The sequence below is a fragment of the Aspergillus fijiensis genome (genome assembly GCF_003184825.1).
Source record: "Aspergillus fijiensis CBS 313.89 unplaced genomic scaffold BO72scaffold_31, whole genome shotgun sequence".
Taxonomy (NCBI): domain Eukaryota; kingdom Fungi; phylum Ascomycota; class Eurotiomycetes; order Eurotiales; family Aspergillaceae; genus Aspergillus; species Aspergillus fijiensis.
Genome location: NW_024469007.1, coordinates 293,213 through 317,503, shown reverse-complemented (window position 1 = coordinate 317,503; position 24,291 = coordinate 293,213). Strand labels below are relative to the sequence as shown.

The 24,291-nt window shown below is 53.2% G+C and overlaps 11 protein-coding genes across 11 annotated transcripts; 7 read left to right on the top strand and 4 right to left on the bottom strand.

Annotated features, from left to right (window-relative positions):
- Nucleotides 1–199: 199 nt before the first annotated feature.
- BO72DRAFT_449213 (NYN domain-containing protein) lies at nt 200–2,277 on the top strand. Its single transcript, XM_040944969.1, has 2 exons — nt 200–1,491; nt 1,540–2,277. The coding sequence occupies exons 1-2, from the start codon at nt 568–570 to the stop codon at nt 2,158–2,160; spliced, it is 1,545 nt and encodes a 514-aa protein (XP_040800186.1). The 5' UTR covers nt 200–567; the 3' UTR covers nt 2,161–2,277.
- Nucleotides 2,278–2,505: 228 nt separating this feature from the next.
- On the top strand, nt 2,506–4,168 carry BO72DRAFT_478339 (putative MFS monocarboxylate transporter). The gene is made up of 3 exons (XM_040947497.1): nt 2,506–2,525; nt 2,612–2,956; nt 3,042–4,168. Exons 2-3 carry the CDS (start codon nt 2,773–2,775, stop codon nt 4,160–4,162), a joined length of 1,305 nt encoding a protein of 434 aa, XP_040800185.1. The 5' UTR covers nt 2,506–2,525; nt 2,612–2,772; the 3' UTR covers nt 4,163–4,168.
- A 168-nt stretch (nt 4,169–4,336) lies between these two features.
- On the top strand, nt 4,337–6,208 carry BO72DRAFT_478338 (DUF1338-domain-containing protein; the record flags this gene model as incomplete). Its single annotated transcript, XM_040947496.1, has 2 exons — nt 4,337–5,964; nt 6,152–6,208. Exons 1-2 carry the CDS (start codon nt 4,564–4,566, stop codon nt 6,206–6,208), a joined length of 1,458 nt encoding a protein of 485 aa, XP_040800184.1. The 5' UTR covers nt 4,337–4,563.
- Nucleotides 6,209–6,597: 389 nt separating this feature from the next.
- On the top strand, nt 6,598–7,233 carry BO72DRAFT_431662 (YjgF-like protein; the record flags this gene model as incomplete). The annotated part of the gene is made up of 4 exons (XM_040943141.1): nt 6,598–6,753; nt 6,817–6,879; nt 6,965–7,054; nt 7,120–7,233. The coding sequence occupies 4 exons, from the start codon at nt 6,598–6,600 to the stop codon at nt 7,192–7,194; spliced, it is 384 nt and encodes a 127-aa protein (XP_040800183.1). The 3' UTR covers nt 7,195–7,233.
- Nucleotides 7,234–7,407: 174 nt separating this feature from the next.
- Nucleotides 7,408–9,015, bottom strand: BO72DRAFT_478337 (tryptophan synthase beta subunit-like PLP-dependent enzyme; the record flags this gene model as incomplete). Its single annotated transcript, XM_040947495.1, has 1 exon — nt 7,408–9,015. The coding sequence occupies exon 1, from the start codon at nt 8,671–8,673 to the stop codon at nt 7,408–7,410; it is 1,266 nt and encodes a 421-aa protein (XP_040800182.1). The 5' UTR covers nt 8,674–9,015.
- Nucleotides 9,016–9,504: 489 nt separating this feature from the next.
- BO72DRAFT_150883 (fungal specific transcription factor domain-containing protein) lies at nt 9,505–11,744 on the top strand. The gene is made up of 3 exons (XM_040939227.1): nt 9,505–10,210; nt 10,287–10,799; nt 10,851–11,744. Exons 1-3 carry the CDS (start codon nt 9,719–9,721, stop codon nt 11,550–11,552), a joined length of 1,707 nt encoding a protein of 568 aa, XP_040800181.1. The 5' UTR covers nt 9,505–9,718; the 3' UTR covers nt 11,553–11,744.
- Nucleotides 11,745–11,762: 18 nt separating this feature from the next.
- Nucleotides 11,763–13,192, bottom strand: BO72DRAFT_380848 (putative alpha/beta hydrolase; the record flags this gene model as incomplete). The annotated part of the gene is made up of 5 exons (XM_040941402.1): nt 11,763–12,155; nt 12,234–12,429; nt 12,503–12,627; nt 12,767–12,806; nt 12,939–13,192. 5 exons carry the CDS (start codon nt 13,190–13,192, stop codon nt 11,763–11,765), a joined length of 1,008 nt encoding a protein of 335 aa, XP_040800180.1.
- A 1,231-nt stretch (nt 13,193–14,423) lies between these two features.
- Nucleotides 14,424–16,483, bottom strand: BO72DRAFT_497448 (uncharacterized protein; the record flags this gene model as incomplete). The annotated part of the gene is made up of 4 exons (XM_040948692.1): nt 14,424–14,530; nt 14,579–15,015; nt 15,067–15,341; nt 15,473–16,483. 4 exons carry the CDS (start codon nt 16,481–16,483, stop codon nt 14,424–14,426), a joined length of 1,830 nt encoding a protein of 609 aa, XP_040800179.1.
- Nucleotides 16,484–18,246: 1,763 nt separating this feature from the next.
- On the top strand, nt 18,247–19,691 carry BO72DRAFT_449206 (putative SIR2 family histone deacetylase). The gene has a single exon (XM_040944968.1). It carries the CDS (start codon nt 18,482–18,484, stop codon nt 19,478–19,480), a length of 999 nt encoding a protein of 332 aa, XP_040800178.1. The 5' UTR covers nt 18,247–18,481; the 3' UTR covers nt 19,481–19,691.
- Nucleotides 19,692–19,956: 265 nt separating this feature from the next.
- On the top strand, nt 19,957–20,947 carry mog1 (Ran GTPase-binding protein MOG1; the record flags this gene model as incomplete). The annotated part of the gene is made up of 2 exons (XM_040943140.1): nt 19,957–20,211; nt 20,305–20,947. The coding sequence occupies exons 1-2, from the start codon at nt 20,135–20,137 to the stop codon at nt 20,945–20,947; spliced, it is 720 nt and encodes a 239-aa protein (XP_040800177.1). The 5' UTR covers nt 19,957–20,134.
- A 313-nt stretch (nt 20,948–21,260) lies between these two features.
- BO72DRAFT_431647 (SprT family zinc-dependent metalloprotease) lies at nt 21,261–24,282 on the bottom strand. Its single transcript, XM_040943139.1, has 2 exons — nt 22,675–24,282; nt 21,261–22,592 (listed from the first exon to the last, which is right to left on the bottom strand). Exons 1-2 carry the CDS (start codon nt 23,820–23,822, stop codon nt 21,419–21,421), a joined length of 2,322 nt encoding a protein of 773 aa, XP_040800176.1. The 5' UTR covers nt 23,823–24,282; the 3' UTR covers nt 21,261–21,418.
- Between the last annotated feature and the right edge of the window lie 9 nt (nt 24,283–24,291).

The following is a 24,291-nucleotide window of genomic DNA, read 5'->3' as shown; positions in this document are numbered from 1 at the left end:
ATGACGTCGTCATGACTCCATCCCCAGATCTCTGAAAACAGCTTAGCGCGTGTACAGCCGCCAAGCTCCGGATTATCATTCTTACAGCTCCGAAAGTACGCTACCCTACTTTAGGACTAGCTCAGATTGGATCTATAACAAGCAAGCGGTCACAATTGACAGAAAGGTGACAGCTGTTCACCGCCACCCGATGACTCCGCCCCGTTCGAGCCCGAGTCGCCCCATGCCTAACTAACCGTTGCTGGCGCTTCCCGTCTCTCCTTCTGAATACTCATTCTTTCTCCTCTCTCTGTTTCTCTCACTCCTTCCTGCTTTCCCATGCCAACGTTCTCTATACGGGTCTTTCGACCACCATGTGGATTTTCTGCATCTTGATGCTTTCAACTTCTTCAACTTCCTTTGCAGACTCATTCTCATAGTCTTGTGATTCGTGTGATTTCTTCCAGTCAGCCAGTCTTTCCTATCTTTTCCCATTGATATAAACAACCCCGCCCTTATCTATCTTGGGCGCCTATTGAAGTCTCTTTGCTCCACACACCTTATTGTTTCTCGTTGTCGAATCTTTCAATGCCATCGTCTGCTGAGTCCAATTCGAACTGGGATTTCACTGCGGTGATAAACCTTCTTCGCACGCCTACCTACGGCGGCGGCAGCTCATATGCACCTTATCGCCACCGTGATTCTCTCCCAGCTTCCCATTCTACCGAGGTAGCAAATCAGGATGATCCCACTTCCAAAAGCTCCCAGCAACCTCAACTGAGCTCGGGGGTTCGGTCTCCAAGGCTTGGTGATTTTGGGTCACTGTGGGATTACTTGGGGGATGCCAGCAACCTGTCGTCCGATACAGACATTGAACCTCAAGCTCAAGACCTGTCCCCATCCTCGCCACCGAACCTTCCGATCGAAATACTTCAACAACATTCGTCAAGGAAGTTGGTAGTGAAGAATACCGACCAAGAACCTCCTCGGACACCACCCAAACCTATTCCTAGCTCTGGGATTGCAAGAGCACGCAAAGTGCAAGCCAAGGTTCCTGCTGAAACATGCAAGGCCAGCCTCAACAATGCATCAGCCAAAGCTACTCACGACCTGAGCTCAAGTGAGAGCAGCCAGGGTGCAGATTCGGACGGCAGTTTGAGTGTCTTCGATCCTCCCCTCACTACAAAAAAAGGAATCCTTTCTTTGGTTCCTCCGCAAGTGGGTGCAGCGAGTACTTCTGTCGACCCATACGATACCCCACCATCCTCATACGATGAGACGGTGGAGCCTTTGGCTTCGAAAGTTGCCAAGTGCCCGCCTAACCCCGACCCTTTGAGTATCCAGTCTATTACCTACAAGTCGGCCACGGAGCGGAGAATTGGTCTCTTGACCAAACTGTTGAAAAACTTCCCGGACTATGCAAATATCGTTGCCCAGGCGAATCGTCCTGTGGTCAGTAAGAAGGACAAGAATCCATGCCGTCCTATTCACGTCTTCGTGGATATGTCTAATGTAAGTCTCGCCATTTGAAGCACCATATGCATAACTAACGCGTTTTAGATTATGGTTGGCTATCACGATACCATGAAGCTGTCTCGGAATATTCCTGTGAAGACGCGCATTCGCCGGTTGCCATTGTCCTTCCAAAACTTTTCTTTGATCCTAGAACGCGGGCGGCCCACTGCCAAGCGAGTCTTGGTTGGGTCTGACCGGTTTGCTGCCATCCGTGAAGGTGAACAGCTTGGCTACGAAACCAACATCCTTAATCGTGTGCACAAGGTCAAGCACATGACCGCCCGTCAGTTGAAGTTTCGAAAGAATCTTCGGACGGGTTTCCACGACCCCGGTAGTGGTTCTGAAACGAACGAGGGACCGGAGGAGCGTTGGGTTGAGCAGGGTGTGGACGAAATTCTACATCTGAAGATCTTGGAGAGTCTGCTTGATACAGACGAACCCGCCACCATTGTTCTTGCCACGGGCGACGCGGCGGAAGCCGAGTTCTCGGGTGGGTTCATGAAAATGGTGGAAAGAGCACTGCGACGCGGGTGGACCGTGGAGTTGGTCAGTTTTACTCCCGTTACTAGTTATGCTTATCGCCGGAAGGACTTTCGCGCGAAATGGGGAAGTCAGTTCCGGATTATAGCGTTGGATGACTACCTTGAGGAGCTACTTGGCCTGTGATAATTCAATTGTCTCTTCTCTCCCTTGCCTCACTGTATGAAACTTATGAATTTGTGCAAAGTCATAGCTCAAAATTCAATGTAGTCGTCAGATGTAAAGCCCTGATAAATATAGATTAACAGTCAGCAGCCCGCATTATTGTAAATCCTTTGTCCTCTGCATAGTTAATAGCCATTGTCAGAATTGTCAGAATTATCAGAATTATCAGAATGGGTTTCACCAACTCGATTTCAACACTCGACGGTATGAGTTCTGACTCGGTCCATGGTTCAATTGGTTTCCTACTAAGCCAACCTTGAATACGGAAATTCTCGCCGGAGTGAGTCGAAAGCAGCAGCAGCAGCAGAAATCTTTGACTGAATATGGTACGTATCCCAATGATGTGGAGTACCATGTATAAATAAAAAAAAATGAATTAGGTTAAGTTAGAGTTACCTAACTAACTCGATAGTTGATCTCTTTATTTCTCCACCCGCACGCCCTTCAAATGACCTTGTCTGACCCCCAAAGGCTCGCTTTCGAAATAGATGATGATAAAAGGGAAAATGTCTGTCCTTTTCGTTCTTCGACACAGGTCATCTTCACCAAAGCACCAAACATTCCCTGAATAAAATGTTGAATCAAGAGTTAACCAACTTGAACCAAGAACCCGAAACATCCTCTGAACTTCCGGAAGATGTCGCCCCCACCACTGGGTCCGTCAGTCTGGCATTCCCCGAAGGTGGGCGCGATGCATGGACTTGTCTGCTGGGCTCCGCGTTAATGATGTTTCCATCTTTTGGCTTCCAGACCGCCGGTGAGTTCTGATCGATTTGTGTGAGGAGACAAGACACTTTCCACTGGTTCTCATTTCTGACTCTCATTCTGACTTGGTCCTGCAGTGGGAACCGTGCAAGATTACATCAGTGTCCACCAGCTGGCTGACTACAGCGTCCGCGATGTCGGGTGGATCACCGCCATCCTCGTCTTCCTGACTCTCTTCCTCGGGGTTCAAGTCGGACCCCTGTTCGATCGCTACGGGCCGCGCGTGCTGCTGACCTGCGGCTCGCTGGCCAGCTTCCTCTCCTACCTTCTGCTCGCCGAATGCTCGCAGTACTGGCAGTTCATCCTTTGCCTGAGCATCCTGGGCGGCATCTCCGCGGCGGTCGTGACCACTGTGGCCATCAGCGTGCTGAGCCACTGGTTTTTCCGGCGGCGGGCGCTGGCGTCGGGCATCTGCATGGCGGGGTCCTCGGCCGGGGGCGCGATCCTGCCGCTCATCCTGCGCCGATGCTTCGGCCAGTACGGGTGGGCCTGGTCGCTGCGCATCATCGCCCTGGTCGCCCTGGCCTGCTACGCGCTGGGCATTTTCCTGGTGAAGGGCCGCCTGCCGGCCAGCACGCAGAGTGGCGCCACGATCGACCTCACCGTCTTCCGGTCGCCGCGGCTGTGCTTCCTCGCCGTCGCCGTCTTCGCCTTCGAGTTCATCATCTTCGGCTGCGCGTCGCTGCTGCCCACCTACGTCCGCTACGCCGGCCTGGCGCTCGACGTCCAGTACTACTCGCTGACGGTGCTGAACAGCATGAGTCTGCTGGGCCGCGTCCTCCCCGGGCTGGCGGCCGATCTGTTCGGCCGCTTCAACATCCTGCTGTCGCTGGTCGTGCTGACCCTCCTCGTCATGGCCGCCGTCTGGATCCCCGTCGGCTCCCACGACGAAGCCACGCTATACACCGTGGTGGCGATCTTCGGCTTTGGATCCGGGGGCTGGATCTCGCTGGCGCCCGTGTGCGCGGGCCAACTCTGCCGGACAGAGGAGTACGGCCGGTTCTACGGCACCATCTACAGTGTCGCGGCCTTTGGCGCGTTGCTGACGGTGCCCGTGGGTGGAGAGCTGCTGCAGAAGACGACCCCGCAGGTCTTGGTGGGATTCTACGCCGCGGTTCTGGTCGTCGGCTTGGTGAGTGTCGTTTGTTCGCGGTGGGCGCTATTGGAGTGGAGGTGGAGATGGAAGGTGAAGGTCTAGTTAGGTACTTAATAGATAAAAGCACATCTCACTCAAACAGTACATATAAGCATCGTACGATATTCATTTACTTCCTCCCATTTCTCTTTGCATCGCCCACCTGGCCTTCGCATTTAACCCGTGGTTCCCCTCGGGGCAGCAAGAATCTACGCCGGACACGGGAAAGTACAATTCCCTCCGTCTACTACTTCGGCAACGAGACTATCTTGCCGAAGATATGCATACACTCTGCTCTGAGCTGACGTTGAATCAATCACATGCATCAGTCTCATGTACTTGTACGCGCAATCCTGGTACCGATGTCAATATAAGTCGATAGTTGCGGTGCGGGATGCGCAGGTCCTTGTTCCTCGACATCTGAGCTCAAATCCTTCCACGCCAGACAAACAGCAATTTACGCCATGACCCAGATAATCGAGCCAGCTCACCCTCCGATGGTTGAGGCCGATAACTTGCGGACGGAGTTCGCCTCCGCCATGTCTGCAATGTACAAGCAGGAAGTGCCTCTGTACGGCGACCTGATCAAGATCGTGCGCGACATCAATGCAGCAACAGTCGATCCTACCTCCGATACGGTGGCGCTGCGAGCCAGCGCAGAGCGACTGACCCTCGAACGACACGGGGCTATCCGCCTCGGAACCCCCTACGAGCTTCAGACTATGCGACGAATTTTCCGGGTGCTGGGCATGCAACCCGTAGGCTACTACGATCTATCTGTGGCCGGGCTCCCAATGCACGCGACCTGCTTTCGCCCGCGGACAACTTCGAGCCTCGATCGCAATCCCTTTCGGGTGTTCACCACACTCCTTCGGCCAGAGCTACTGGCGTCAGAAGCCGCCAGAGAGCAGGCCATAAGCTTGCTGAAGCAAAGAGAGATCTTCACCGATAAGCTTCTGAAACTACTCGACGTTGCCGAAGCACAGCATCATAGACTTACCAGGGAGCAAGCGGCGGTGTTCGTTCCTGAAGCGCTCCGCAGCTTCAGTTGGCAGTCGGTAGCAGCCGCAACATACGAGCAGTACCAAGTCCTGAAGCATGAGCATCCCATTTTGGCCGACATCGCCTGCTTCCAGAGCGCTCACATCAATCATCTCACGCCGCGAACATTGGACATCGCCGAGGTTCAGGCTACCATGAAGGCCGCGGGCATGGCAGTCAAGTCCCGCATCGAAGGTCCGCCCCTTCGTAAGTGTCCGATTCTCCTCCGGCAGACCAGCTTCCTTGCTCTGGAGGAGACGGTGAACTTCAAAACTTCTTCGGGTCCCGGCGAGAGCCACTGGGTGAGAGGTACTCACAAGGCCCGTTTCGGCGAAATCGAAGAGCGAGGCGCTGCCGTCACACCCAAAGGCAGACAGCTATATGACAGACTTTTGGAGGAAAGCATGGCTCAAGCTACAGGCGCCGACCCCGAGCAGGTCGATGCCGTCATGGCTGCGGTCTTCAAACAGTACCCGGATGACTGGACCGAGCTGAGGCAGCAGGGGTTGATCTACTGCGAATACCGTTGCACGGGAAAAGATGGCATGGACGCCTTGCCGCAAGATAGATCCAGCGCTTATTCTCTGGAGCAATTGATAGGCGAAGGGCGGATCGAGGCGTCGCCCATCACGTATGAGGATTTTCTTCCCTTCTCCGCCGCAGGGATCTTTCAATCCAACCTGCAGTCTCAAGGTCCGACCAGCAATCGCGTGCTCTGTCAAGAAGGGAAGAGCGATCGGGAGGGACTCGAGAGGGCGCTCCAGGAGCGACCAATGGATGTCGATGAGTGGTATCAGCGCGCACAAACGCAGAGCTTGGAGCGGGTTTGTGTGGAGTTGGGCTTGAGACCCGGGCAATTGGTTTAGTAGATTGCCCTGCATGAGGATCCTATCCGGGATATCACTTGATTCGTCCGTGTACATTTTCGGGGAGGGGTACTTAGCCACCACCGGCTGAACATACTGAACTCTTGTGTCTTGCTAGATATGATGCTGCATGTACTGTATCTAGAACGGCCTAAATTTCATGGTTCGCTTAGCTTATACCTTCAAAAATTGTAAGCCATAAACACGTGTAGAATGAACCACTCAGTCAGACACATGAAAAACAAAATGTAACAAGAAACACAGAACATGAAAGTTTGAGATCCAGAAGCGAAGATTATGCATCCCCACCGCGACGCCGGGAAGTTCATTTCCGGTGCCGAGAAGCGCTCGGCATTCGCATCCAACATGCCGTGCATTGTTTGTGCTGTAACCATACCGCACACCCAAGTCTCCCATGCAAGAGCTACCAACACAGATGCTATTCTCTATACTTATTTGAATATGTCCTACAAATAATACCCAATCCTCTTTCTCTCTCTACCTCCACCCTCCCTCCCCCCTCCCTCCCTTCACTTTCCTCCGTTCCCCTCCCCTCACCTACCAAAGTAAACGGAACAAGCACGCGCAGCCATGAGCAAACGCGCCATCCGAACCGACAACGCCCCGGCCCCCAAGCCTTTCTTCTCCCAGGCCATCGTGCACGAGAAGACGGTCTATACCTCGGGAGCCGTGGGCATGGACCCCGCGACGGGCCGGCTGGTCGAAGGGACTACCGGAGACCGCACGGTACGATCGAGGCTCGCGATTCGATTATGACCTGGAGACTCTTGCTGACGGCATCGTTGAGAGGTCCAATGCCTGAAGAATCTCTCGAACATCCTCGAGGCGGCGGGGAGCTGTTTGGATAATATCGTGAGTTCTCGCCTTGGCCGAGGTGTGCGTTTTGATCATAACAGCAGCTGAGCACTAATTCATCTGCTTCGTTGAAACGTTCAAGATTAAAGCCACGATCTTTATCGATGATATGAGTAACTATGGGTCCATGAATGAGGCCTACTTGAGTGTGTTCAGCAATGGCTCGCCGCCGGTATGTGTTTCTCTGGTGGTTTGGATGGTGGTGCGCGAATGTCCTGACTGACTGGATGGGTGCAGGCAAGAACTTGTGTGGCCGTGAAGCAGCTGCCGCTGGGGACGGATGTGGAGATTGAGGTTGTGGCTCATCTTTGAACGGGGCAGTTGGATGTTGTAGTGGGAAGTAATGTGGGGGTTTGTTGTAAGATCTTAAAGAAGTATTCTTTTGGGTAAGGTTCAGATGTACTGTGCTTTGGTACTACCTGCTCATGGATGGATGGTTGACCACTGCGAAAAAGGCTGGCATACAATGCATCCACCTTTATTGCTAATAAATATGGAAGGGTATATACTGTTGCATTACTATCTCTAAGGTCTCGTGAAAGAAGACTGGGCAGCAAATACTGCTTGAGGGGACTGTCCAACAAGCTCCTCGAAAATCTTCGAATCCGTAGCTCCCTCTAGATTGAAGATCATCACCTGGCTGTTTTCATCCAAGCCGAGTCTCTCGCGCAGCCCATTATCACATCCAGCCTGCAACAAGACACCCATGTTGGCGGCAGACGACTCACCGCAGACCACCGGCACGTCACCGGCGGCCGGGCTGGCCAGAAACTTCATTCCCTCCACAGCCACCGTATCTGGAACGGAGACAAAATCGCTAGTCAACCACGACAGAACCTTCCAGGCGGCTGGTGAGGGTGCGCGACACGCCAGGCCGGTCATCAGCGTTCGTAGAGTCCCCTCTGACTGGATGGGAGCGCCTTGACGGGCGCTTTGGAAGAGGCAATCCGCCTCCCGTGGCTCCACCACCACAAATCGAGGCGGTGATTCAAGAGTGCTGCCCGTCTGCTTGAGGCTCTGGTGACGAAGCATGAACCCCAGGAACACGGCCGCCGCGATGCTGCCCACCCCACCACAGACGAAGACGTGCGAAATCGCTGCCTCGGCGGGGAGCATGCGAAGGGCTTCCTCGACCACCACCATGTATGCATTCATCACATTCTGCGGGATCCCGCCGTCGAAGTCGCTCCACGAGGTACTGCTGACGAAGTGCCATCCGTTCATGCGCGCATCCTCCTTGGCGCGCTCCACGGAGGCCTCGTACTCGCCGTCGATGCGGATCACGACGGCGCCCAGGTCTTTCATGGCCTCGGCGCGGCCCTCGCTGACGTGGTTGTGGATGTAGTCGACACACCGACACCCGAAGATCTTGGCTCCGTAGGCGAGTCCTCTGCCCTGATTGCCATCCGTGGCCACGCAGACGGTGACCCGCTCTGTGATGGTCCTGTATTGGCCTGTCCTCAGCTCGGCTGATGTCGGTCGCACGCCAGTCTTTGCGAACACCTTGTCGGCCAGGATCCGGAAAACGGCGTACGGCGCCCCGAGAGCTTTGAATGAGCCGAGACTGGTTCCGAACCGTGTGCTTTCGTCTTTCACGAATAGGTTCGCAAGCTTCAGTTCTCTCGCCGTGTTTGTCATGGAGTGCAGCGGCTGAGGGCTGTACTCGGGCCACGTCGCGATCTCGTCGACTGCATGCGCCCAGTGGGAGAGGTTTCGAACGCACTCGGCGGCGTTCAGCTCGGCGGCCTTCTCGAGACGCTGAGGGTTAGAGACGTGAGCCCAGTCTGACATTGCGTGGGTCGGTCAATCGCGGTGCAGGCTATGAGATTGTGCTTGGTTTGAATTGGGAAGAACGGGTCGACGGATGTGGATATCAAAGATGGTGGGCTTCAGGCAGCTGAGCTTCCTTCTGGACAAAGGTCCAAGGGAGTCTTTCCTCTATAATAATAGCCAACAGACTGAGCAAGCGAAACGACGATTAGTCGGCACGAAACCCTTTTTGCCGTTCGTTTACTCTGGGTCATATCCAGTATCGCCCCTCGTTCGGCCAATGAGGCAGACTCGCCGCGTGGATCGACCCGGCATTGAAACGGCGCGCGTTTGCATATCACTCTTAAGTGTATATGATGAAATTAGTGATGTTGTGATTCCAGGGACAGAGGATGTCGTGTGGTTGATGCATGCAATGCATACAATACATACAGGCTGAGGTAATCATCCTCCTCCCTCGCCGGCACGGACTTGCTCTTGCCGAGAAGATAAGGTAGTCTCCCTCGCCACTCCATCTTCTCCAGCGAAATCATCAACTCGGCCTTTTTGTCACCCCTCCCCCCCTTCTCATCGGGCAAAAGCTACTCGAATGCCGCCAGACAGGAGCCAGAAGGTTAGAGGTGTGGATCGGCGTCTAGCCGGGTCTGCTCGCAAATCCAAATCGGTCGCGTAAGTGCTCATCCGTTCCGCTCAGCGGCATCAAAGCAATAACTTCTATAACTGTCTTCTAGTTGCGAAAGGTGTCATGCAAGGAAGGTCCGATGCCCCGGAGGCGCCCCCTGTAAGACCTGTGTGCAATCGGACTGCGTGTCGGAGTGTATATATCCGAAGCGAGATCGTCAGATCAAGATCAGTCAAAAGTGTGTGCTGATGCTGAAACCTGGGATTGTGGATCTTGGCTGAAGAAGGGGTCCAAAATAGTTATCTCGACCGACTCATTCAAGAAAATGATGCTCTGCGCGCTCGCTCTGGGGATCGAATTAGATCTGCCCCTGAGCCTGCCCCAGAGCCTACGCCAACGAGCCCAGCAACGGATCACTTCGAAGAACCGACTCGAAACCCCTTGATGGATGAAAGACCGTGGTTCCTGCCTGTCAACTCTTCCCGAATTCCCATCCTGATAGGCGAGGTTGCTGATCCGGCCTTCGCAACTCGAATCCGTCAAACTATCTCCAAGAGGCCCCAAAACCACATTCCAAGGACAGCCTATCCTGCAAATGATCCAGTGCCTAACTGCGTCCTTCCTGAGCTGAACCATGTACATGCCCGCTTCTTGCTCAAAACAGCTCTAGCATACTTTGACGGGCGTTATCACATTGTGCGGAAAAGTGCCACCTGGTCCCTATTTGGCAAGTACATCCAAGCGCCAGCCTCGCTAGACCCTCTCTCTAAATGTAAGATCTCTGCGTTGTTCGCATTTGGGGAGCTTTATTCAAGCCAGGGTAAAACTTCACCTGACGGGGTACCGGGTATGGTATTCTTCAAGGATGCGAGCAAGGCGTACGGTGCCTTACATGAACGGCCCACCACTGACTACGTGGAGACCTGTCTGATCTTGGTAAGTATACTGCAACTCAGAATGGGCGCCTATGTCTTTCCGTTGTCTTTTTCCCTTTTGCTGAAGGGTGCTCTAGGCTCTGTACTCGCTACACGTCAACAGGCGTCATTCTGCATACTTCTTAGCCAGCTCCGCCATTCGGCACTGCATCGTCATGGGGTTACACTTCAACGTACCGAACTCTCAAATTCATGATGCAGGTACTCGGGAACACCTAAATCGACTTTGGTGGACTTCCTATCTTCTCGATCATCAGTGTGCAACTATCAGCAGCCAAGCAATATCAGTCTCGGACGAGGAGATCTTTGTTGATGTTCCTAAGGAGATCCAACTTACCGAGATCCAAGCTGTGGATTTTCAGTACACCGATTCTCTTGCGTCGAGAATCTCTCTTGCCAGGCTGACCAACAGGATTATCAGGACACTCTACGGGCGAAGTACATACTCTAGCCCTTTCTTGGGTCGGGTTCAAATTGCCCTGAAGGATCTTCGGCACTGGTATCGGACTATACCAGAGGCTTTGAGGGCGACTGCAAACGGCTCTTATCGAGGACCCGCCACGATGGACCTCCATCTCTCCTTCAACCAGGTTGGCTTGATTCTGTTGTTGCCTAAAAAGTGACCCGACTGACCCTTCCAGTGTTTGATCTTGACCACTCGCCCTGTCCTCCTCTACGTGACTCGCGTTCGGATGACGGCTGGGGTAAATTCACCCAGCATGGATCATCTCCACACTGATACACGAACACTCGCAGAAGCATGTATCCAGTGCGCGCGAGACTCATTCAACATCATCACCGAAGCTTGGAGCGAAGGATCGGTGCGGACATTCGACTGCTTTACGACCCAGCAGCTCTTCTCCGCTACTACCATCCTGGCTATCGCGAGTCTGCTCACCGACAGTCCTGAAGAAGATCGACAGAAGTTTGAATTTGCCAGTCACCTGCTCGAAAGTCTACGCGATGCTGGAAACTATCCTGCTAGGGATTACTGCCAACACCTGGATGGGATCAAGACTGACATACAGGGTCTTACAATCGCGGATGATCCATATCCTTCAACAAACGACGCTATCACCGAGGGACCGCTTTCAGGTGTCGAGGCTCATCAGAATGTCCCCGCTATCCAGCCGCGCGCGTCCATTGCGGACGTCGGACCGCCTCTACTTATGACGCAGCAGGCTGCCGGTGGGAGCAGTGCCGTCTTCATGGAGCCCTCAATGGGCGCGTTCTTGTCACAGGACGAGTTTTATCCGGCTCAACTGGACGAGTTCTTGATTGATACACAAATGCAAGGAATCTATTGGCCTACTCTGGACAGTGATCTAGATACGCCATACTAAGGATGTTGTTACACGGGCCGGCTTGCAAAGTTGTTGCGGTTCTGCTTGTGTATGAGCGACCCTGCATGCACAAACAATATCTTGGGTCGAGCCTGCAAGGAGGTTTCGCATGTTTGTTCCGAAAATCGTCTAACATGCAAAGCCCATCGACCACCGGACGGGGCCTTTTCTAGGCTATGACAAAAACTCGGTAACAACTAGAACGAAGGACTAAGCGTCAGTATCGCGCATTCGGCTCCAGGCGAAAATAACGAGGGATAGGTTGGGCAGGGGAAGCACAAACGTACTTTGCCGGAGTTCCTCCGGTTTCTCTTGAACGATCCAGTGACCACTATCGATATTTACGATCTTGGAAGCTGGGAAGAACGAAAATATCGTCGGAAATGCCGTTTCCGGAATGTAATGGCTCCGAAGTGCTCTCAGGAAGAGCAACCGCCCATGAAACTGCCTGCATCCTCCTTCTTCCTGGGTCTCTCGGTAGGGGAAATCGCCCAAAGGCCCCATGGCCGTTTTCAGGATCTCCACAGGAATTCGCAGGTCGAGATATGACGAATTTGGTTTCTTTACGAGGTTGCTGATGAGCCAGAGCCGAATGGCGGGGTCCTAGATTATTAGTCAGAGAACTGATAATCAATCTTAGAACGGAAACAAGAAAGGACATCATTGTGAAAGGTAGTTTACCTTCTCATATGCCGCCAGTATTTCATCGGCTTGCCGATGGCTCGTGATCCGCTCCTCTTGCAATCGGGCCAAGCCTTGGAGGTATCCAAGAAAATCCGATTTGAGCGGCAGATGGATGGGACCGTTGTCGATGGCCACGACATCTTTGATGAGGTGGGGAGATTCCAGCGCCAGGGTTAAAGCTGTTTTCGCTCCCCTGTGAGCATGAGAGAAAGATTGGATCAATGACTGAAGAATGGCGGGTGGGCAAAGAGATTTCTCGCACATACATCGAATGTCCGATGATCGTCGGCTCTCGAATGCGGTGCTTCTCGATGAAGCTTCGCACATCTAGCGCGAGTTCCACATAATCGTGTTTCGGATGGTGGCCGGAGTCGCCGTGATTGCGCAGATCCTGTCTCCGTGTCAAATTATCCGAAATCAATTCAAGTGCCTGGAGTATCGCTAGGTACTAAATCTCAATGGGAAGTGGCATGACTCGGCGGCAACAATGTAATTCCGGTAATTTCCACAAGAGAAGGAAAGGAACATACCAATGCATAGACTGATCGGGAGGTATCCTTGGCCAGTTGTCTAAGTCCTCATGTTAGCTACCATGGGTTTCCCAGTATCGTTTCTGAGGTACAGCATGACTAGTGGGTACGGCGGGAAATAAGAAGAAGGGGGAGAAAAGACGCCAGGGGACCTGGAACTACTGCAACGAACCCAAGTCGGGAGGGAAGTGCTTGCCTACTAATCATCCGATTCTCGCGCTTTGAGCCGAGAAACCCATGGAGGAAGAGAATTGGCGATGTTGAGGGGCTACTGCTGCTGCTGGTGCGAGGTGGTTGGCGGTGGTGGTGATGGAGCTCGTAGGCCAGTTGGACTCGTGCGGCTGCTGCTGGTGGTGGTGGTGGTGGCGGCGGTGACGTATGCAGGGAACGGAGGAAGAGGTGGGGGCGCGGTCTGATAAAGGACATGGTGATGATGAGGTCCCGCTATGCTGACAGGCAATGGGGTTGGTGGGCTAGAGGGAAAGCATGAGGTAGAGGAGGAGGGAAAAGATTCCTCTCAAGGGTTCGTTGTAAGTAGTGGGCATGAGAAACAGGTGGGAGGATGGCGCGGATCAATCAGAAGCTACGACCCCGGATTGCCGGTCGGCTGTATGGTTGTGTTGCCGAGACCGAAGTATGAGACCGTGCAGATTGCGTGGAGTGGAAAGGGGGAGGGGGAGGAAGCTGGAGATGATAAATATCTGCTCGAGATACGTCGATAGGTAGGTGGTCTCGTGCTTGATCTGGTTACTCTCGATTGGAATTGATCATATTGGTGAGTACTGTAGTGCTTCAAGTTAGGTAGATTTTGCTATGAGGCGCCGGCGCCGGCGCCGGCGTCGACTCCATAGTTCCAGTTCCGGCGGTTTAGGGTTAGGCTCGGGGACCGAGGCAGCTCTTACCGAGCCCGCCCTACCATCGGCATGTTGAGCACTTTGCCGAGTCTGCAGCATCTACGGAGTACTCGTAGTTGAATAGTGCCAGCATATCATGACGGGACTCTACGCTAAATGCCAGTGGATCTCAAGCCAACTTCTGCTCTGAATACTCGCCAACTTCTCCCCAGAATGACGCTCCAATATCCGTCGATGACCCCAAATCAATTACCACAACGCCCTCGGATAATCAGGCTTTGCACTGATTCTCATTACAGTACTACTCTTGACCAACTGCGCCACGTGGGCTCACATGATTGCGAAGCACATCGTAACAGACCTCAAGGAGTACAAAGAATCTCAATTGTTTAAATCACCACGGCTGCGAGGACCGCTGCGGACTGCCTCGCTCGTATTTTGAATCTCGCTTGCACAAAAACCCTTGCTTGCGGCCATCCTTGCATAAATAGCTTTGCTTGCATAAAGAGCCTTACTCACATAAACAGCCTTGCTTACATAGTTCCTCGCGTGATTCTTTACTTATATAAATCATTCTTAGTAGACTTTGATATATACATATCTACCCAAACCTATAGGCCCAATCACAAAGATTTGGCGTGCTTTGCATGCCTTGGCCGATGCTGATCACAAGTCACCCGATGACCAGGACCTCGTAGTATAAGATTGACCAACCTACTAGCATTAGAACTTTCACTGAAGGACAACCGCAAAAAGAACATAGTAAGCCTTGACACACATACTAACTTAAAGACAAATTCATATCATTGTAGGCGAGCTTTATATATGGGTAACCTCTGCCGACCAAAGACTTGTAACTCTGTGTAATCTGCTAGGAAGATGGCATGGATGAGATTTGGCTCACGGTGAACTGTAAACTATCAGCAACATGAAGCAAGTCAGAGAGAACAGAACTGACCTTTGTTACGCAAAGTAGTCGCACAATCGATGACAATCCATTCTTGAATTGTGCCGTCCTCTATCCAGCCATAGTACGCTCCGCCCTCGCGGAACCTTGAGACATGCTCGTCAATCTTCCTGTGGTCACGGAGGACCTCGATGGCCCACTTCTTCTCGGGTATGTAGAAATCCGCTGTGCCGTCCTGCGTTCTGGACCACTCCGAGCAAATTGGAACCGCCCGCCCAGCGACCGATCTGAATGCTTTATAGAACTCGTCTTGGTACTGAGCTTCCAAAGCCCTATATGTCGATGCGCTGGACATTTTCTTCCCCTTGGAGGCATGTCGTAAATACATGACGGAAAAGCGACCGAGGACTTCACAACAAAGGGTTTGAAGCGTATCAAATCGTAGGGGCAGAGAGGCTGATATACCGCCAACAAATCTTTCGACCCATCTAGTTCTGTTTAGAATTCTTCAAAGGAGGTAACATATAAGAGGAACTTACTTCTCGTGTAGACGTGACGGAAGAACAACCATGTCTTTTCCAATAGGGCAAGTGGCATCAAGCACGATGGTCTTATGGATCCAGCCGTTCACATAACATTGACCCATCCCTTCATTGTTCTCCTCCCATTCGATGCTTCCTTGCTCCGCAATGTCTCCAAGGACATTGACGACTCGAGGTGTCAGTTTAGGGCCTTTCGGAAAAGAGCGAGCGACAGAGCAAGATGCGAGATGCGTCCAAACTTCTTCATCTTCTTTCAAGCTGAGAATAACATGCTGTTTCGTCATCACGGGTAGTTTCCCATGTGTAATCGGGCTGCGATATTACTGAAGCCTAAATCAGCCACATAGTTCTATTCACACTTGACCAAAGATCATTGCCAAGATGGATAGTAAACAAAACATACTTCATAGATGTAGGATAGTATCGCGTTTACAGCTCCGGGATGCCCATTTGTGAAAGAGAATATATAGCCACCGGCTTCCTCATGTAGAGTGAAGTTGTCATGATACTGGTTTTCGTCGTCCAGATCCCAATACCCAATGTTTTTCTGAACTGTAATTTCGTCGGCTTTCTGCTGCAGAAACTTTGCGTGTTTGTTTGCATCTGGGAGTGCCGGCGTCTTTCTTTTAGCTGTAGTACGGAGTATGGCAAATTTCGCTTTGGCAGTCTTGGGTGCGTCAGTCTTGGGTCTGTCCTCTGGCTTGGGTGGTCCGAGTCCAATGCCTGTTTTGCGAGGTGTGTTGTCTGGGCTGAGATCGTCGGGTACAGGTGTCTGAGGTACAGGTGTCTGAAGTTTCTGTGTAATTGTTTCGAGGAGCTGCTGGACTCCGACCTCAATTATTTTCTTTATCTGGTCGGACAGTTGACGTGTCTCGGTTGTGCTGACATCTGCGGTCTTTGCTGGTGTCTTAGGCTTGTCCGTGTTGTTGTTGTCTGTAGACTTGACTGTCTCGGGAAACAGCGTCGTCAAATTCGAGCCTGGTGTAAAAAGGCCTATTTGCGGGGAGCCTGGAATTTGTTGCGGAGTGATGGTAATGCGCTGGCTCGTGGTAAATTCGGCTGGGATAAAGATACCAGGCTCGACGCCGGTGGTTGGACTCCCATAAGAACAGACGAGGCAAATTCGCATATCTCTCTTGACGATACCATTCAGTTGCTCCTTGATAATTTCGCCCCAGAGTATCTCATCTTTGTATGACGCCTGTGCCTCGTCAACGAGAAGCAGAGAGTTTGGAGCGGAAAAGGCTGCTGGATTCTGCTTTGGGTAGCGATCCTTGAGCTTAAGCCCCAACACATCCCAAGCGTTATCGTAATCATCGGGAGCAAATTTGATAAGGTGTACTCCCCATGTGCCCATGAAAAAGACTTTCCAGCCGTTCTCGATAAGATGATCACGAAGCAGGCGAGCAAGCATTGTCTTTCCGCTCGCAGGAGTACCCCGAACATGGGTAACTAGATTATTTTTGATAATGTCGGCTAGTACTGAAACTGTGTCCTGTCGAGGACAGATGTTCGGGTCCTGCGCCTTAAGCGTGACTGTGACCGCGACACACTATTAGCTAGGATATGGGGAATACAGACAGAACATAACCTTTGTATACTTCACTGGTCTCAACGTGCGGTTGCTCTAGACCACTGACGGACGGCGAACCTTCGGACAGAATCTCGAAATCATCATGCATCTCAAGCGTATGGCTGCACTCTTTGCATAGATCAAGTCGGCTGACTTGCTTGGGCTTGTCAAGATAAACGGGGTGAATGCCTCGCTCACAGGGGCATGGTAGTCTTATATTCCCTGATGTGAGGAAATCGTTACACTTCCCTGCAGTCATGATTCGAACAATCGACAGCGTGGATAAGCACGATGCTACTGGGCTGTAAGCGCTGGCGGATTGCATGTCGAATCGTGTGTCGTAGCAGTGACAGGAGCTATAATAAGAAGGGAGAAACGGAAGGTGCTAAAGTAGGCCGAAGAAGGTGGGGAGGAAGAGACAGCCTGGAGGAGCTTGAGTGGTTAGGGAAACAGACGGTGCCATTGACAGACGGAACCATTAACAGAGGGAGCCATTGAAAGCGAGTTCCGCAGTGATTCTAGGAGACCAACGGATGGAGGTAGATTCGGCTAACCAGTCAGCTCCAAGGTTGGCGGGTCCTTTGTCCCATGAAGTATACCTGTAGGCGGAGGACAACCACCGACGGAAGCAGGACGCGGGAGACAAAGAAACAGGATAACAAAAAGGAACATACGAGGGCCTGACCTGCGGGTTCCTCCCTTGGCCAAGGCGTTGCGACGCGCCTCTAGCGGGCCCAGCAAGGCCCGTACTTGCATCTGTTCAAGCACCTTTTCAATTATCTCAGCAGGCTCAGCCCCTCTGGACGTGGAATAGTCGCTCTAGGACTAGCTTCAAGTTATGCATATACTATTTCTAATTAGATATATGTGGATACATATAGATCAATCAGAATATGCGGCTTTCAATTTCTCGTAGAGAGTCTGAGAACCGAGTATTCAATCTTTTTAAACGCGTCTCTCTTATTCTTAGTATACAAACCCACCATTTTTAACCTTATACTTTCTATCTTAAAAAGTCTTATTTTATCAATTTTAAGACATCAATCTAAATCAGCAAAGCCAGCACTTTTAATTGCGCCTGTTATAAACACGCTAGTCCTGCCAATGGCCCTGCTAAAGCATATAAAGTTCGGATCAGAGGGAGCAAAATCTTAACATCTGTACTTCTATAGTCAGTTCTTAGTATATTTTTAATTTTTTAGACTTAAATAAATTCTTACAATCGACTCTAAAGATTGCGCCCATACAGAAAATATAGTTCGGCGTGGTAGTTGAGTAGTTAATCAGAATTATATACTACTAGTGATTGATACAGGTTTAGTCTTTTGATATAAAACTTTCTAAAAACGTGTTTAATCAGTTCTCAGGTATTTTCCGAAAAGGGCCACACGGATGGGCCTGCGCGGCGGGCTGGTAGGGTGATGGCTCGGATGGTATACTGGCGTGACAGTTGGGGGTCATGGAGGACGCAGCCGTGGTTATCTCCGTGCTCGGGTGGACCTCAACGGGTCTTCGGAATTCCGAGACATAGCATAGCTACTTGGAAATAGGACGAGCTTTTCATAGAGTAGGTCGAAGGAGTATTGAACTTTGAACCATAATTGGATAAATTGTGCCGTTGCTACGAGGAGTCAGTTCAGAAGTGTTCACCATATGAGAAGGGTGACTGCAGCCCAATCATATCCATATGCTCGATACGCATGCAGCCTTGCCCTGGAGGCAAGGAAACCCCCTCTTCACTCCCCATCTACATATTTTCCAACTGCATACCTACCCTCCCAACCGCCCTCTACAACCCCAACCCCTCCCCCAAAAAGAGCCTAAAAAGAAGTAAGAAAAATGACAGACCTGCCCCAAATCCTCCACCAAATCCGCACCCAGCAGATCCAACGCATCGTCGTCCTCGTGGGCGCGGGCATCTCCACCGCAGCGGGGATCCCGGACTTCCGCACTCCCGGGTCGGGTCTCTACGACCAGCTGCAACCCCTCCGCCACCTCCTCCCCTACCCGGAGGCCCTCTTCAGCCTCAGCTACTTCAAGCACACGCCGGAGCCCTTCTACGCGATCGCGCGGGCCCGCCACCCGCGCACCTTGCGCCCAACCCGCACGCACGCCTTTCTGCTGTTACTGAGTCGCAAGAACCTGCTCCATTTCCTGTTCACGCAGAACGTCGACGGTTTGGAGGCGGAGGTGGGGATCCCCGCGGATAAGACGTTGAATGTGCACGGGAGCTGGCGCGCGGGCCAGCGGTGCTGGAAGTGCGGGACGGCGTGTCCAGACTCGCAAATGCGGGAGGCGGTTCGGATGGGCGCGGTGCCGTATTGCTCGGTGGCTGAGTGTGAGGGGGGCGTGGTGAAGCCCGATGTCGTGTTCTTTGGCGAGGAGATCCCCCCCGAGTATGCGGAGCGGGAGGCGGTGGTGCGCGAGGCGGAGCTTATGTTGGTGCTGGGGACGAGTTTGAAGGTCGCGCCGTGTTCGCAATTACCCCGGTTGGTGCGGGAGGGGGTGCCCCGGGTTTTGGTGAATCGGGAGGCGGCGGGGGATCTGGGGAAGAGGCCCGGGGATGTATGTGTGCTGGGAGACTGTGACGATGGGGTGTGCGAGTTGGCGGAGGCGTTGGGGTGGAGGGGGGAGTTGGAGGAGGTGTGGAGGGATGCAGTTAGAAGGGTGGAGGTGCAGTTGGAGCAGGAGAATTGGGGGGAGGAGGTGAGTTTGGAGGTGCTCGTGGAGCAATATGCGAGGTCGGTGGCGGATGCGAGGTTGGTGTTGGGGGGTCATCGACGGATGTTGGAGAGTCATCTGGGGGAGAAGTTGGCGAGTATTCGGGGCAGGGATTAGGCTTGGCTTAACTGTACAGTATACCAGTATACACCTGGCGTAGAGTCACATTATGCTAGCACTGTGACGGTCGTCATTACTTAGTCTCCCTTAGGTATTCAGTCCGGCCTTTGAGTGGGTGACATATCGCATTCCGCGACGCCATGTGTTCTAGATATAGGGCATTGAGTCACAAATGAGTCCAGATGGCCGGTGTGGTTGACTATGACTTGTAGGTTGGTCAGTGGTTGACGGGAGAGTTATAAGTCTAGCCTTATATGAGCAAGATACACCATTCTGCAACGCTATGTGCTTAAGATATAAAAGCATTGGGTCACAGTATGAGTCCAGGGGACTGATGTTGTTGATTCTAAGTCATCTTATAGATCGGTGAGTCGCAAGCCCGAGCATAATTAGTCATTTATGCAAGCCGCAAGCCGCCAGACCCCCGCAGCCCCGCTATCATGTGAAGTTCTTCTTCCATCCCAGCTGGCTGTTCCGTAGCTTAGCATTATTCCTTCAGCTTTCAACAAAACATCTACACTACACATCAATACCTCAATCTCCCAGATACTACACCATCTCCTCACTCCCACAACCACAACCACACAACAAAATACCTACCCTCCACCCTCCACCCTCCACCCCTCCACAACCTCCCAGAAGAACAAAACAATGCCAACCTACACCCCCCAACCCCTCTACGGCGGCGCCATCCAAGGCATCATCCCCCAAGGCTGGATCGACGCCAGGTACGTTGCCCTGCCCCAGCCCCAGCCCCGATCCCCAATCCCCTCTTCCCCATTCTAGTCGCACCTCACTAACACCCCCCTCCCCGGCAAAAGCACCCTCCGCGAAATCCCCGACCACCAAGAACTCTACCTCTCGCCCACCACCCTCTCCTCCCTAATCATCGAGCTCAACCAACCCGTCCCTAACCCCGTCGCCCAAGCCACCCTGCGCGCCCACCCAGCCCTCCTTTCGGAAACCAGCCCGCAAGACCAAGAATCCCTCAACCGCGCCGCCGCCCTCCACCACCTCCTCGACATCTGCGATCCCGCGGATACGCTGGTGATCGTACAGCCGCCGACTAGGGTCGCGCTTGAGAAGTTTCAGGGGGATGTGGCCGGGTATGTTGGGCGGGTTAGTTTTACGTCCCCGGTGCGTGGGGGGAGGGGGGTGGGTTTGCAGCTGCAGCTGCAGCAGCAGCAGCAGAGGGTTGTGGGAGCGGGAGCTGGGGCTGGGGCTGCAGGGGCTGGGTCGAGTGGGGACCAGGCGGGGACGACAACGACAACGCAATGCTGGTTTTTGTTGGTGAGGTTGGTGGAGCAGGAGACTGATTTGTTGGTGTTGGTGAACGTTCCCGAGAAGGAGTTTGTGGAGAGGGGGGATGCGGAGGGGTTGCGGAGGGAGGTCGAGGTGGGTGAGGGGGTGGTGGCGGAGTTGGTCAGGGGGTTGGAGGTTGTGGAGTGGGGGCTTTTTGCTTGATTCCATCTAGCTTATTCATTTGTCTCGATATGATGGGGGGGGTTGTTTCGGATGGGGATGGGGATGGGGATGGGGATTTGGATTCTGGGTGGAATATAGGGTGAATGCTTGGATTGGGACGATATTGATGGATACGGAAAGGAAGCATCATGCATATATGGATAGTTATTGGCGCAATTGTCGCTTGTATAGATAGATACCTAGGTTAGCATTGAATTGAATCAAACACCCCCTACATATTAAAATATAGAAAGGGAAAAGAAGTGAAGTCGGGTTCTCCAATCTTCCATTGATGCAAGAAATAATCTTTGTACATTTGAGCTAGTGGGCATGCCCTAACACCAGGTCAGCAGCAGCCACAATTAAGTACAGAACCAAACCCCGAAATAAATACACCAATGCATCACCGCTAAGAAACTGAGCACCAAAGAAACACCATCAAGACTACATTATCGTATTGAACCTCTACGGCTAGTCGGAATCATCCAGCGTAGTCACAGCGGCAACCCCATCCATCACCTTGGCCACCTCCGCCAGCAGCCCCCTCGCATTCGGCAGGAGCGACAGCTGCTGCTTTTTCCGCGGCGAGACGCTGCGCGGCTTGGGCTTGATCTGCTGCAACAGCCCGTGGCACCGGCCACACCGCGACCGCACGGGGTTGATGCTCTTCGAGTGCCGCCCGTAGGTCTGGCCGCAGTCGACGCAGCTCCACACGTACTTGTAGTCGATCTTGTAGTTGTGCTTGGTGGAGATCTCGATCCGCCCGCCGCCGTAGACCGGGTGGTCCTGCAGCGCCTCGATGCACTTGCGGCCCCACGCCTTGAAGCTCTCCCCGTGCGGGTTGTCGTGCACGTCCGAGATCATGTAGTTGGCCAGGTGGCAGTATTCGTGCGCCACCGTCTTGATGATGCGCTCCTCGCTGTCGATGATCCGGTCGGCGAGCTCGATCTTGACATAGTGTTTGGCAGCTTTGGTGGGGGTGTCCTTGTCGGATCCGCTGAGGTCGGACTCGCGCTGCTGCTGCTGCTGCTTGCCTGGCGTGACTCGCTTCCAGGTGGCGCGGCCGGCGGTGGTTTGAAGGGTCTTGCTCCACACGATCTCCACGCCTCCGGTCGTGGCGGCGAGTTTCTGGACTTGGCCGTCGTTCACGGCATCGTCGAGGGTCTTGAAGAAAATCTCCGCGAAGCCAGCTTTGGAGGCGTCAAAAGCTTGCTTGTGGGCCTTTTCGGCTTTCTTCTTCTCGGTCTCGGCGCGTTTGAGCGCCGTCTTGCTGAGAGGCTTGCGGGTGGGGGATGCTGGTGGTTGGCTGCCGCGGTTGGCTCCTCGGGGCATGATGTCCACGTCGATGACTTCGACGTCAGACTCCTCGTCGAACTCCCGGAGGAGGTCGTCGACCTTGCAGGGGGAGTGTTGCGTAACCCAGTCGTTGGTCACTTCCTCGCTCCAGAAGGCGTCTGCGCTCTCGCGGTGTGGGGTGGGCGGGATGTGCACCCGAAGTCTGTCTTTCGTGGGGGATCGAAGGCGTCCCTTCGAGGGACTCGATGGCGGGGTCGAGGTCTTCGTCGTTGTCGTCGTCCCCGTTGCCGATTCAATGCTTCTGTTGGCCTGCGATCTCTTGGTTGGAGAGTCATCGTATTGACCGGACCTTGGGGGTGTATATTAGCATGCGAACCGGAGGTTTTCTCAGAGAGACAGGGGTGTGAATGGGGAATTTATGGGAGACTTACGTGAATGGATCCTGCTGAAGTTGGAAGGCCGGATCATTGTTCTCCAGGTGCAGATTGTTCAGCTTGTCGGCGAGGTTGATCTCCTCCTGAAAGAGGCGTCTGGGCGTGGCCTCCAGCTTGGGGGCTGCCATTGTCAATCTGGCGGGCAAGGATGGTGCCAGTTTCAGATCCACCTCATTGTCCGAGGCAGCTGCAGCTGGATCTTCTTGCAGATCTTTTTTTATTTCTCTTTCTTCGCAGCCCGGTCGTCGACCCCTGAACAATCTCTTTCTTGTGGTTGTTCGGGGCGGCGAGGGCGAGGGCTGCGCGGGCTTCTCGAACTCTTCTTCCTCTGTTTCATCCTCGGATGTATTGTGGTAACTGGGGTCTTCATTGTCGCTGACAATGAAATCAGCCATTGAGTCGGCATCATTGTCTTCTTCGCTTTCTTCTTTTTCGTCGGCAGACTCGGGTTCTGGCCGTCGGTAGCCCGTAAGCAGGCGACGGGTATTCGACATGCCTCTTCCTGGTGTCGGTCGAGTATCCGCTGGTCGACGCATCGGCGAGCGACTCGACGACGACGACGCATCCGACGGGTTCCTCGACAGCGGAGGAACGTCGCGATCCTGCCCGTGCTCGTGCTCGATAGGGTCATTCTCCTTGTCGTAATTGTAGGTCTCCGGCTTCCTTGTTGACCTGCTACGCCGCGGGGAGGGTGGCGGTTGGGACAAAGGGGCTGCAGACAAAGAATTGATCTGCGACAGTCTCAAAGGGTCTGTTGTCCGTGTCTCGCACAAGGAGCGGGTCGAGGACCGCGCGCTGCTGTACTCGGTTTCGCTGAACCCGCCATCGCTATCGGAGAAGATATCGAAAATCCCACTGGAGACGGTCCCTGTTCTCTGGTGTCGGACTCTTTGTTGTTGTTTTTGTTGCTGTAGTTGTTGTGGGGGCTTTTCGATTATTGTTGTAGTCGTTTTTACCGAATCACCCTTTGTTTGTCCCTTCAGTGTGGTGACTGTCCATTGTTGCTGGGCTTCATCCTCTGCCTCGGACGCGGACGACGACGCATACTGGGAGACCTCGCGAACGACCGTCTGGGTGATTCTGGGCTTGGCTTGAGGCCGGAACACCGCGGGCTTGATGGGGCTGTTGGGGTTGAGTCGGGCCATTGTGTCGGGATATATATCTCAAGTGCTGGTTGCTTTGCAGTGCAGCAGCGACCCCACCTCCGCGTTGTCGATGACGATGCTCTGTGGCGATCTGAGGTGTCATACAGTACCTGCGGCTGGCGTGGCAGTCGGTGGTCATCTACTGTCGATAGACGCGCAGCTCCTCGCACGCTTTATCTGCGCGAGGCTGGATACTGGGGAAAGACTATTAACTTGCGGTGGGAGTTCTGGAGACCGGTTGGCACAGCAACGCGTCGGGCGAGATCCCGCGGGCGATAAAGAACCAAGGCACTGGCCGATAGAATTCATGGATGTGGGTTTTTGGTCCCGGTGTTGGCCCATTCGGTGCCCCAGGGGCGTACACCGCTTGATGTCTCTGCACTTTCGAGGGCATTGCATCATCGTGGATGAGGAGGCTGGGGATGGTTATGGTCAATGCAAAAAAGAGATCTGGATGCTGGCAAAAAGA

Coding starts and splice junctions, on each gene's coding strand:
- BO72DRAFT_150883 (XM_040939227.1), top strand. CDS start 9,719: ATGGATGAAAGACCGTGGTTCCTGCCTGTCAACTCTTCCCGAATTCCC. Junction 10,211..10,286: donor TGGAGACCTGTCTGATCTTG/GTAAGTATACTG, acceptor AGGGTGCTCTAG/GCTCTGTACTCGCTACACGT. Junction 10,800..10,850: donor TCCATCTCTCCTTCAACCAG/GTTGGCTTGATT, acceptor TGACCCTTCCAG/TGTTTGATCTTGACCACTCG.
- BO72DRAFT_431647 (XM_040943139.1), bottom strand. CDS start 23,822: ATGGCCCGACTCAACCCCAACAGCCCCATCAAGCCCGCGGTGTTCCGG. Junction 22,593..22,674: donor CTTCAGCAGGATCCATTCAC/GTAAGTCTCCCA, acceptor TACACCCCCAAG/GTCCGGTCAATACGATGACT.
- BO72DRAFT_478339 (XM_040947497.1), top strand. CDS start 2,773: ATGTTGAATCAAGAGTTAACCAACTTGAACCAAGAACCCGAAACATCC. Junction 2,957..3,041: donor TTTTGGCTTCCAGACCGCCG/GTGAGTTCTGAT, acceptor TTGGTCCTGCAG/TGGGAACCGTGCAAGATTAC.
- BO72DRAFT_449206 (XM_040944968.1), top strand. CDS start 18,482: ATGACAGACCTGCCCCAAATCCTCCACCAAATCCGCACCCAGCAGATC.
- BO72DRAFT_449213 (XM_040944969.1), top strand. CDS start 568: ATGCCATCGTCTGCTGAGTCCAATTCGAACTGGGATTTCACTGCGGTG. Junction 1,492..1,539: donor TCTTCGTGGATATGTCTAAT/GTAAGTCTCGCC, acceptor AACGCGTTTTAG/ATTATGGTTGGCTATCACGA.